At 44.7% G+C, this 12,483-nt stretch overlaps 1 protein-coding gene across 13 annotated transcripts in view; it reads right to left on the bottom strand.

Annotated features, from left to right (window-relative positions):
* LOC110508784 (partitioning defective 3 homolog) overlaps positions 1–12,483 on the bottom strand; it is a 220,082-nt gene that overhangs the window by 68,235 nt on the left and 139,364 nt on the right. For 8 of the 13 annotated variants that reach the window (XM_090224832.1, XM_021589600.3, XM_090224830.1 and 5 more), the window contains 4 exons: positions 11,642–11,798; positions 6,759–6,933; positions 5,684–5,835; positions 2,776–2,820 (listed from right to left, as the gene is read on the bottom strand). In XM_090224832.1, coding sequence (XP_090080958.1) covers positions 2,776–2,820; positions 5,684–5,835; positions 6,759–6,933; positions 11,642–11,798 — 529 coding nt within the window. The remainder of the gene's footprint in view (positions 1–2,775; positions 2,821–5,683; positions 5,836–6,758; positions 6,934–11,641; positions 11,799–12,483) is intronic. The other 5 variants (XM_021589604.3, XM_090224833.1, XM_090224834.1 and 2 more) reach the window with 1 other exon arrangement.

The raw sequence follows: 12,483 nt of genomic DNA, 5'->3' as shown, positions 1-12,483 counted from the left end.
ACTTACTTATTTGATTAAGCTGTGAGGGAACTAAAGGAGATTGTATTTTGTTAATGCAGGGCTGTGTTCAACTAAAGCACCTTGAGATTTTACTTGATTACCCGTGAGTTGAAATGAAAACTTGAATGGAGCTCACACTAACATGTAACCAAAACAGGTTGTGTTGCATTGAGAAAAAAGTGGAATAACTTTTACAAATGATAGTGTTTTGGCTAAAGCCTAGATAAGAGTAAGTCCCACAAATGCAAATCTGGACCTTATATTTTTCCTCTCTAATCAAGGACTGATTTAGACCTGAGACACCAAGTGGGTGCAATTAATTATCAGGTAGAACAGAAAACCAGCATGCTTCGGGCCTCGTAGGGTTGAGTACCCCTGTAGGTCTACAGTACATCTCTTGTCCATCACTCACAGGTTGAGGGGGTATTGTAGATAAATAAAATATAGAGTGGTATGGAGGCGTGGAGAGGATGTGTCTCAAATGGCACCCTATGTAGTGCATTACTTTTGACCAGGACCCTTATAAAAGTAGTGTACTATACTCAGAATAGGGTGCTATGTGCATTGCAACCAGAGAGTGGGATGGATTACCTCAGGGGAACAGCCCAGCTGACTCTACAGCCCTCTAATCCACAGAGTATACTGTAGCAGAGCTACTGGAACTGGGTAAACAAGAGGCCCGGGGAGCTAATACTAGTAGTGCTTTCTATAGGGAATAGGGTGCCATTTGTGACGCAGGCCTGTTGTTTCTAGCCTCCAGTTCAAGACTACATCCACTAAATATTTGTAAAACACGATTTCTGTTCATCGGAAAAATACATTGCACGATAACCACTCAATTACAATTTAAATTGTGGGAATGTAATTTCACCCTAATAACTATTATTATAGGCTAATAGATTTCAGGCTATTTTCTTAAGCATTTCAAGGGTTATTTTGTCTGCCCGGCCCCTGTGCTACACTCTCCTCCTTTAATCTACACATTCACTCCGAGCTAAAGCAGCAATGAGGCATGGTCCATTTAGCAGGCCCAAAACAAATCCCAAATCCTGGGAAAATGATCACAGTGACAGCCTGGGAGAGGGAGTGACGTCCCATAGAGTTCTGGTCAAAAGTAGTGCACTATAGGGAATAGACATAGCATAGCCTGCGAGAGGTGGGACACAATAGCCTGGGCCAGAGGGCCATACTCCTCCACTGATTGGCTATAGGACATTTTTGACACAGACTGTATCCACATGTTTGTCCACTAGGTTAGTAGAGGGCAATGGAGAGGTGTTTGCCCACTGTTATAGGGCTCCCTAATGGCCAATAGCAACAGTTATTCCTTCAAACTTTCCAAGACGTTTCCAGTCGATTACGTGCCTACATGTGCAACTCCAGTGGGTCCTATAGTCACACAGGGATTCTCAAATGGCACCCTATTCCCTACATAGTGCACTACTTTTGACCAGAGTTCCATGGGACCTGGTCAAAAGTAGTGCACTATAAGGTTTAGGGTGCTATTTGGGACTCTTCCAGGGTATTCCCTGTTTGACATTCCTCCTGACTGCAGGGTGATTGATACCTGTATTTATTATCATAAGGGAGCACCACCGATCTCTGTACGACCCACGTTATCTTCAGTTTGAATAGGGTGGCGGTCTGTATAAATACGCCTAGTACAGATATGTAGAAGGCTGGAGGTTGCCAGGTCTGACTATCTGAAACTCCTTCTCAAACAAACCGCTGCATGATGTTCTTGACTCACGCCGTCTGTCAGAGGTCTGAATTCATGTCATTTTTAAGACTACCACAGAGGTGTGACTGGGAAGCGTGCAGTGCGGCTGCTGACTGAAGGCTAAAACCAAATGAATGTGGTTTGATGCATGAAAGCCCATCAGCCGCTGCTTCAGTGAGACGTTAAGAGGACAGGACAGCCTGATGAAAATGAATAGGCACCAGCCCTGCTTGTTCAGGCTGCAATGTATTCAATTTACCGCCTTCCACCTTCGCTCCACTTCTCACTCCCAGCCAAGCAGCCACAATATCCACGGCCACCCACATTGAAGTGTGGGGCAGCTTCCCAAATGGAACCCTATTCCCGAAATAGGACTCATAGGGCTCTGGTCAAAAGCAGTGCACTAAATTCGAAATAGGGTGCCATTTGGGACATATACCAGGTATCTCTCTTGCAAGTGACTGCTCAGACAATATTTGGAGAAAACAAGGGACATTAATGACATATTTAGTCTCGTTCATGTGTACAGTAGTTCTACCAGACTGCTTCTATTTCCTGATGGTTCCCTTCATTTTTCCTGCTTCACTGTGGCGTACATTCTGCTAAATCCAATTCTTTCTCTTGCTTTCACTGTGCCATTCAGCTAAATCCCATCCTTCGAAGGAACTTCTATTTAGAGGTGGCTGTGAAAACACACAGCTGACAATGACGGATGACTTGCTGTCAGTTTGCAGCCCAGCCAAGGACAGAGCGTTCTCTTTCTCTTGCTCTCTCTCAATCTATCGCGCTCAGTCTCTCCCCCTCCTCACATCCCCATCCACAGAACAATTAGCAGTGCTACCGTGTCTTAAGAAAAATCACTGCCAAGTCCATATTCACCCACCCACAATTCCACCGCAATGACCTCAAACTGTCTCAAGGTTCTTTGTATTCTATTCTCTTCTCATAGTGAGGTGGTAGATTCTAAAGCAGGTCTGGATTTGCAGGATGGAATGTGGGTAGCAACTGGAATGGATGAGGTGTCCGTTCTCCCTCAGTGACATGTCACTCCTTACCTGGTGTGTTCTCTTTGCGAGGGGTGAGGTTAATCTCGTCGGCTACTGTTAAAGGGGGGCAATACACATTTAGGATTGGTTAGTGAGCACATTCCACATGCAAACATTCCAGCAATGTTACTGTACAGTGCGTACATCACATCTTTGGGCAACTTCAAGGGCAATCAGATACCATGCGAGACACAGACAGAAAGACAGGGAAATGGAGGGGTTTAGGATAGCAATCAGAGCTATTGTGATATAAACAGTGCAGGACTACAATAATTCAGTGGGGATCAGAAGCAGATTAGATATAGCCTGTGTCCCAAATGGCACCCTAATCTCTTGATAGGGCATTACTGGTCAAAAGTAGTGCACCACACACACATATAACAGGGTGCCATTTGGGACGCAGGCACAGTGTGGGTGGGGTGGAAGACTGTCAGCCAAAGCGATCAGGAAGGTTTAATGTCATCTGAAGTGAGCTGAAACCTTATTCTGAGGTGTGCAGCCTGTTTGATGTCACATAAAAAAAGGCAGAAATGCATCACACGTGGATTACATAGAGTAAAAGCCACAAATATCAGGGTGTGCAATACAAGTCTTACAGATGCAATTAACAATGAGTGGGTATGTAGGTTCTTCGGAAAGTTCTCAGAACACTTGACTATTTCCACATTTTGTTACCTTACAGCCTTATGCTAAAATGGATTGTTTGTTTCCTTCAATCTAGACACCATACCCCATAATGACAAAGGAAAAACATTTTTTTGCTTTGTCATTATGAACTAAAATATGACATCTTTAGGATCTCTCTGTACTTTGCTCCGTTCATCTTTGCCTCAATCCTGACTAGTCTCCCAGTCCCTGCCGCTGAAAGACATCCTCACAGCATGATGCTGCCACCACCATGCTTCACCGTAAGGATGGTGCCAGGTTTCCTCCAGACGTGATGCTTGGCATTCAGGCCAAAGAGTTCAATCTTGGTTTCATCAAACCAGAGACTCTTGTTTCTCATGGTCTGAGAGTCTTTAGGTGCCTTTTGGCAAACTCCAAGCGGGCTGTCATGTGCCTTTTACTGAGAAGTGGCTTCCGTCTGGCCACTCTACCATAAAGGCCTGATTGGTGGAGTGCCGCAGAGATGGTTTTCCTTTTGTAAGGTTCTCCCATCTCCACAGAGTAACTCTAGAGCTCTATCAGAGTGACCGTCAGGTTTTCTTGGTCACCTCCCCCGATTGCTCAGTTTGGCCAGGCGGCCAGCCCTAGGAAGAGTCTTGGTGGTTCCAAACTTCTTCCATTTAAGAATGATGGAGGCCACAATTTAATATACCACAGGGTAGACTCCAATAAAGTTGTAGAACCATCAAGGATATTAAATGGAAACAGGATGCACCTGACCTCAATTTTGTGTCTCATAGTAAAGGGTCTGAATGCTTATGTAAATAAGGTATTTATGTTTTTATAAATGTGCAAAAAATGTCTAAAACCCTGTTTTCACGTATCATTATGTGGTAGTGTGTGTAGATTGAGGATTTTCATTTATTTAATGAATTTTATAATAAGGCTGTAACGTAACAATGTGGAAAAAGTCAATGCTTCCGAAGGCACTGTATTTACAGTAAATATACAAAAGTATGTGGACACCCCTTCAAATGAGTAGATTCTGCAGTTTACGCCATGGCCGTTAAAATCAAGCACACAGCCAAGCAATCTCCATAGACAGGCCATTCTACTGCCAATGTCTTATTGAAGAGCTCAGTGACATTCAACATGGCACCGTCATAGGATGACACTTTTCCTACAAGTCAGTATGTAACATTTCTGCCCTGCTGGAGCTGTCCCGAGTTAACTGTAAGTGCTGTTATTGTGAAGTGGAAACATCTAGGAGCAACAACAGCTCAGTCGAAGTGGTAGGCCACACAAGTCCACAGAACAGGACTGCCGAGTGCTGCACGTAGAGCGTAAATATAGTCTGTCCTCGGATGCGACACTCACTACCGAGTTCCAAACTGCCTCTGGAAACAACGTCAGCACAATAACTGTTTGTTGGGAGCTTCATGAAATGGGTTTTCACGGCTGAGCCGCACACAAGCCTAAGATCACCATGCGCAATGCCAAGCATCTGCTGGAGTGGTGTAAAGTTCCCCGCCATTGAACTGGAGTGATGAATCGCGCTTCACCATCTGCCAAATGGGTTTGGCGGATGCCAGGAGAAAACTACCTGCCCCAATGCATAGTGCCAACTAACGTTTGGTGGAGAAGGAATAATGGTCTGTGGCTATTTTTCATAGTTCGGGCTTGGCCCCTTAGTTCCAGTGAAGGGAAATCTGAAAGCTACAGCATACAATGACATTCTAGACGATTCTGTGCTTCAAGCAGTTTGGGGAAGGCCCTTTCCTGTTTCAGCATGACAATGCCTCCGTGCACAAAGCGAGGTCCATACAGAAACGGTTTGTCATGATTAGTGTAGAAGACCTTGACTGGCCTGTACAGAACCCTGACCTCAACCCCCTCAAACACCTTTGTGATGAATTGGAACACCAACTGAGAGGCAGGCCAAATCTCCAAACATCAGTGCCTGACCGCAATAATGCTTTTGTGGCTGAATGGAAGCAAGTTCACGCAGCAATGTTCCAACATCTAGTGGAAAGCCTTCCTTGAAGAGTGAAGGCTGTTATAGCAGAAAAGGGGGGCCAACTCCATATTAATGTCCATGACTTTGGAATGAGATGTTCGACAAACAGGTGTCCACATACTTTTGGTCATGTAATGTATGTGCCTAATTTGGGTATTCACAGACAGAGGACTAGGGCTTAATCTCTCTGGTAAACCGACCTAAAACATTGTGCCATTGGTTCCAGGAGGAGCTGACCTATAGAGTGTCAATGAGAGGTAGGAAAGGGACATGGGTGGATGTTTGGGTTAGTACCTAGATCCATGCTCTTGGACTTGCGTGTCTTGATGATCTCCAGCTGACCGGCATCTCCAAACTGCTTTGTCCGTTTCTCAGACATGCTCTGTCTGCCGAAGCCCTCCCTCTGAAAGGCTCCGTCTGGGTCGGTGTCATCAGGGCTCAGAGGGCTACAGGAGGAGAGGGGGGAAGGCAGTGATGGAGAGAGACAACGACAGACAAAGTAAGTGAAAGTGAGTGAGAGGATAAAGGATAGAGAAAGAGAGAGAAGAGAAGGACAGGATGAGATTATTCTCGTGCAAATCAAACAGTCATCATCAATGTCTTCCAATCATCAAATCAAGCCACTGCAGCTCTTCGAGTCAGGACCATACCTGAGGAGCCACTGATTACAGCAGAGACTAATTTGACTGGGCTGGCCCAGTTACAATCACCACCCACTCAGACCATCCCAGCCCCACTGATGGGAACTGACTGGGCCTCCTCATCACATGGTGGCAAAAGCCCTTCACGTCCAGGCTACTACCCAAATGACACCCTATTCGTATTTACAGGACTACTTTTGACCAGGGTCATTGGGCTCTAGTAGTGCACTATATAGGGAAAAGGGTGTCATTTGGGATGCAGTCCCAGTTAAGTGGGTAGCAGGTTTCCTTTCAAAATCAGATGCTTCAGCAAACATAGGAGACACATTGACCTTATGTTTCAACATACAGTATAAAGAAAAATATATACCTACAGTGTATTTCAGCGTAGAAAGAAACAGTGGAATATTTTGAACACACAGTACTAGGTCTAAATTAGTACAACTGAAATAATACTAGCATTCCATTGCGAAACCTTAGCAAAACATGGTCCCGATTATCAAAACAAATGTTACGCGTGACACACTAACAGCTGATATACACAGAAACCCTAAGCGGTGTTCGTGGAGATGAAATGTGTGTCGTGTGTTTGACTGAGGTAACAGAAGGTAATGAGCCAGTGCTGAAATAAGTCCTAAATGGCACCCTACTCCCTACGTAGTGCACTACTTTTGACCAGGGACCATAGGCCACTATGTAGGGAGCCATTTGGGACTTTGTCCTCTCACCTCTCATTCTGAATTTGAATCTCTTTGGCCCAGGGGGGAGGGACCCCCACATCGTCATGTGAGCTGGAAGACGATTGGTCAGAGAGATGGGTAGGAAGTACTGGCAGCCTATCGTCTTCGATGATGACTGTGTCGTCCTGGGGCATGTTGACTGTAGGGGAGAGCTGGTAGTTACCTATAGGACAAAACAGAGAAGCATGATTGGAGAAGGCTTTGATATACATCACACAATAAACACATTTAAAGCGTTCATTTGATATTCATTGGACATTTGATCCTTTGATATAACACGTAACTAATTTACCACAATACATGCTTTCATTTAAAAGCAGACCCACAGTGAAATTCTCAATCAGTTCCTATTTAAATCACCATGCTGTGTTTGGCAGCATCTGGCATGACATTGTCAAGTGTCATTATAGTGTGCTTAATGCAAGCTGTGGCATTGTGAAAAACGGAAAACTATTGACTTTGGCACGCTCACCGAGCAAGGCAAAAAACCTTCCCCTTTCTTTGTGTCCAATAGAGGGATTTAAAAACACATTGCTATGCAATGCATGACGCTATCCTGTCTTTGGCGGTAACTGAGCATCTGAAGAAGGGTGGTTTCAATGCTGTATAATAGCACTCCACAATGACGGAGAGAAAAGTTTGTGTTAGAAATCTGCTTGGGTCTCATGGCAGGAATACAGGACTTTCCACCCGGGACGTGAGGCCTTGCGCCAGGGTTAGTGTTTGTTTCTCATATCCTTTCACACTGAGAATCTGTGTGGTACTAAATATAACCATAGTTCCACACTGCCCGGCCAGCTAGCATGGCTGGATTGATGAATCGTGGTGTGCTGAAAGTTCACAGACTCACCAGTCTCAATAGCAACCAAAAGGTCGCTGGTTTGAATCCACGATCATACTACGTGAAAAATCTGTCGATGTGCCCTTGAGCAAGGCACTGAAACCTAATTGCTACTGTAAGTCACTGTGGATAAGAGCGTCTGCTAAATGACTACAATGTAAATAGAGCAGAGGGACTGTGTGTGTGTGTTTGTGCGTGCATGCTTGCGTAAATTTAGAGTGTTGTTCCTGTCGTCTCTATCCCTGCTGTGTGTGTGTGTGTGTGTCTTTTCGGGGAACTCTGGTGTGTGAGCCCTAAAGCAGTGTACATTGGTCTTCTAAGGCAGTTGGTCTAAAACCTCTCCTCGTGGACCCCCCCAGACGTTCTCCTCGCGGACCCCCAGACGTTCCACAACTTTGTTGTAGCCCTGAACTAGCTCACCTGATTCACCTAGTCAAGGGCTTGATGATTAGTTGACAAGGCTCAATGGCTCTGTAATGAAACACGACTGTAGGTGAGTAGGAATGAAGGTGGCAGGCACCGAGTAGACCAATGAATAAATCTACTTCTGTTCATGCTTTTTTCTAGAAGCAATCAACTTTTTTGGCAGGCATCCATCCATACCTAAGAATGTTATTATGGGTCCCAAATGGCACCCCATTCCCTTTATAGTACACTACTACTCTATGGGCCCTGGTCAAAAGTAGTGCACTATATGGGAAATAGGGTGGCGTTTGAGACTTACAAAGTCTTTTGTAGACCAATCCAAGGTCACTATTTTACCAACAATGGTGAGCAGAACTCAAAGCACCTGACTCGGTGGGATTTATTTATTACACTTTCATTACAGTTTACAGTAGCCCTAATAAAAATAGACATCGCGACAAAGGAACAATAGTTGCAGCGTTTTTACAGAATTGTCTCGTCTTCAGTAAAAGCAATTATCAGATACTTTATGTGGCAACATGCCGGTGAATACTGAAGAGAAGCAGGATTTAATAGCCGAGAGGAATGCCAGGCCAGATTAAATGGGAGATAGAGTCTGGAGGTGAGAATAATTGGGCGAGGGATGCAGGAAAAGGAGGGTTTTATTTTGCTACTGTCCAAGTCCATCTGCATAATTCACATAAGCAGGGAAATTGCCTTCGGTCCACTTCTTGAAGAACGAGCCGTTGCCTAAAGATGAGAATAATTAACTCAAGAAACATCTAATCCTCTAATTGTCATAGCAGTGGGGTAGGCCTGCACAACAATAGGAAAATGATCAGAGAAATCAGGCGAAGCCAAACCGGGTGTTAAGTCTTAACTAAAACAATACAACTAACTCATTATGCCATTGTATTCTCAGGATATATTTAGCAACATCATCAAGTCGAGCATAGAAGTGTTGAGGTACAAAGTGATATGTATTTATTCAGTTTAGAATTTTGGACGCACTGTTTTTTTAAACTAGCTAGTCCACAGGTATTCCTGCTGCCTGGTCTGACTGTAATCTGAACGCAGCACAGTCTATCCTGGCCCATAGACTACTACTGAACTACTGTGGGGAATAAGGTACCATTTGAGACAAACATCTTCTGGCTTATAAAGGGCTTTAACTCTATTCCAACCACTTTCAATCTGACATTAACACAAAGCCTCACTGGCAATTCCTAACTCTAGGCCTGCCAAGACATATGGAGAAATAAGCTTCGCTAAATAAGCATCGCTATGAATCAAAGTCAAAGTTAAAACATTTGCTTTTCTAACCAGAATGACTTGAATATAAGGCCCACAAGTGAGGCACACAACCGAGATGAATATCTATACTTTTGAGGAGATGGGAAATGTTGTTCATCAATGGGCTGTACGGTGCATTCTAGGTGATTCTGATACAAGGAGCAGTCTCCTTCAAGGAGTGAATGGGAGTCTATTGAGCACTAGCTCAGACAAAACATTAGCACAAATTACATCAACAAGAAGTTAAACATTACAAATCTTTCCCAAGATGTCCAATAATTAACTTGCTATCATGACATTACGTACTTTAAAGGAAAATAGGCACTTTTCTTGACATATACACTGACTTTGAGAAGGGATTGAGTAACGATTAGCAACCACGTGACGCAGCATGCCAACGTGAACACAATTCATCGACAGTCTACTGGGTGGGGCGTTATAGGTTCCTTCATTCATTGGATTCCTAGCTCTTTTCTATAATCAAATCAAATTGATTTATATAGCCCTTCTTACATCAGCTGATATCTCAAAGTGCTGTACAGAAACCCAGCCTAAGACCCCAAACAGCAAGCAATGCAGGTATAGAAGCACGGTGGCTAGGAAAAACTCCCTAGAAAGGATCTCTGGCATCGGCACCATGCAATGCATCCTGGACTAAAGAGGCAGACAAAACGGGAAAAAGTTGAGACAAATATGATCAATAGCTCATTCAATAGAAGACATCCTCCCAAGTTATGACATCAGTCAGTATTGAAATCTATGATGGACGTTTTCGCAATCTAAAAGTGGTATTCCTATTAACTGCCAGTATGGTGAGAGCGACTATCACGGTGCTACGTCATACAGGACGGATTTCTCCCTGCTTGAAGGCCAACAACTCAGATACACATTGAATTACCCAGAAAATTGATAGTACATCACTCAGAGATGCACAAAAACTATATAACATTCAAAATGGGTGAACCTTTCCTTTAAGAAAATGAGTTTAGGGCTACTCCAATAGAGAAAGTAGTACATTCCCCTGCGGACCCCAATGTGTGTGTTTACAGTAGATTAAATGATCTGCGACCACCTGGTTTGCCAACACAGGAAATGGAGTAACTGACTGTGCTAGGAGTTCAACTTTCAGTAGATCTTAATGTCTCGGAAAATGTACGGGAAAAGGTCAGACAATTTACAGCTCAGGGCCCTTGTATGGTGTAGTGCAGACCTTCTGATTGATTCAGTGGTTTGTGTGCTCTGTGAATCCCTGAGCTCTCTGTTTGGAGTCTGCCTGTTCTGTCAGCTCCTCAGGCTGACCCTGAAAGAGAGGAACAGTACTGTTTGTGTAACCAAACTGTGTGTGTGTCCATACTGTGTGTGTGTGTGTGTGTGAGGGCCTTGGGCTGACAGACAGACAGAACAGCAGGCAGTTTGATGGGAGGACAGCTTTTAAATGGTTCGGTCACAACTGCGCCACAGAGATTCAATCAATCACAGGTTTTAGATACCAGCCAGCCAACCAACAGCTAGGCCAGGTGTTACAACAGAAGATAGTGCTGCACCTATTCCAGTCCACCCAGTTTGGTAACAGAATGAAGGCACAAACAGCACAAACCGCCATTCTGTTTGCAAACGTTGCAATTTTCTGTGGAAATTGTTCAAACTAGTCCTTGTGCATAGAGCTGTATGGTTTGTTTAACTTTGGAATCATTGGTTATTGTTTGACATACATTTTAAAGTCAAAGATCTGAGTCAATGTCACTGTTACCATGGAACTGCCTTCTAATATTACGCATGGTTAGACGTGAATACTTTTTTAGCCGTATGAATAATCAAACTGTGTCCTATTAGTTCTGTTTTAATTAATAGGGCTTTTTTTTTTTTAAGTAACACACATCTCAGCTTGGCTCAGGTGTAAATTGGCTCTTATCAACCCTGTTAGTTTACAGTTTGTAGAGTGTGATGTGTGAATGACAAGAGCTGGCATTAACCCAGCAGTACGGCTGTAAGAGGATCTGGTGCTAACCCAGCAGTAAGGCTATGAGAGGATCTGGTGCTAACCCAGCAGTAGGGCTATGAGAAGATCTGGTGCTAATCCAGCAGTAGGGCTATGAGAGGATCTGGTGCTAACCCAGCAGTAAGGCTGTGAGAAGAGCTGGTGCTAACCCAGCAGTAAGGCTGTGAGAAGAGCTGGTGCTAACTCAGCAGTAAGGCTGTGAGAGGAGCTGGTGCTAACCCAGCAGTAAGGCTGTGAGAAGAGCTGGTGCTAACCCTGCAGTAAGGCTGTGAGAAGAGCTGGTGCTAACCCAGCAGTAAGGCTGTGAGAAGCTATTGGGGGGACCTGACTCACCCATCATTCGGCCCATTAGTGTCTGCCGTGGCATCAGGTTGTCGTCCAGGCCCTCTATGCCTCCGTACAGGGAGTGGGAGATCCGCCGCTCCCTGTCGTCCAGCAGGGTGGAGTTGAGGGTCTGCTCCGGTCCCAGGGGGCTCCCAGAGGCCTCCATCTACACATACAGAAGCATTGGGAAGACCGGCACAATCAATACATTGTATGAAGGAATCCTTATTATACTGGAAATGTGCAGTATGAGACAGAAATTCTCCCTTAAGTACATTTGGATTAAATCTTGATATTTGAGCTCGTGTTTTGTCATTCTAGCTCAAAGCCACAACCCTATTATGGCTATTTCACTCACTGTGGGATTGCAGCAGCGACTACAGCTAAACCTAGAGATGATCCATCACCCCGTCTGTGAGGGACCGGTTGCACCGGTAGACACAGGCTAGGTTCATGCTACATAGCCCCAGCACCACCACAGCTAGGCTAGCTAGATAAATGACAGACCTGTAGAGGCAGGTTAGGTTCATGCTACATAGCCCCAGCACCACCACAGCTAGGCTAGCTAGATAAATGACAGACCTGCAGAGGCAGGCTAGGTTCATGCTACATAGCCCCAGCACCACCACAGCTAGGCTAGCTAGATAAATGACAGACCTGTAGAGGCAGGTTAGGTTCATGCTACATAGCCCCAGCACCACCACAGCTAGGCTAGCTAGATAAATGACAGACATGCAGAGGCAGGCTAGGTTCATGCTACATAGGCCCAGCACCACCACAGCTAGGCTAGCTAGATAAATGACAGACATGCAGAGGCAGGCTAGGTTCATGCTACATAGGCCCAGCACCAC

The sequence above is a fragment of the Oncorhynchus mykiss genome, chromosome 28, assembly GCF_057628025.1.
Source record: "Oncorhynchus mykiss isolate SJ-2025 chromosome 28, ASM5762802v1, whole genome shotgun sequence".
Lineage (NCBI taxonomy): Eukaryota > Metazoa > Chordata > Actinopteri > Salmoniformes > Salmonidae > Oncorhynchus > Oncorhynchus mykiss.
This window is presented reverse-complemented; position numbering and strand designations above follow the sequence as displayed.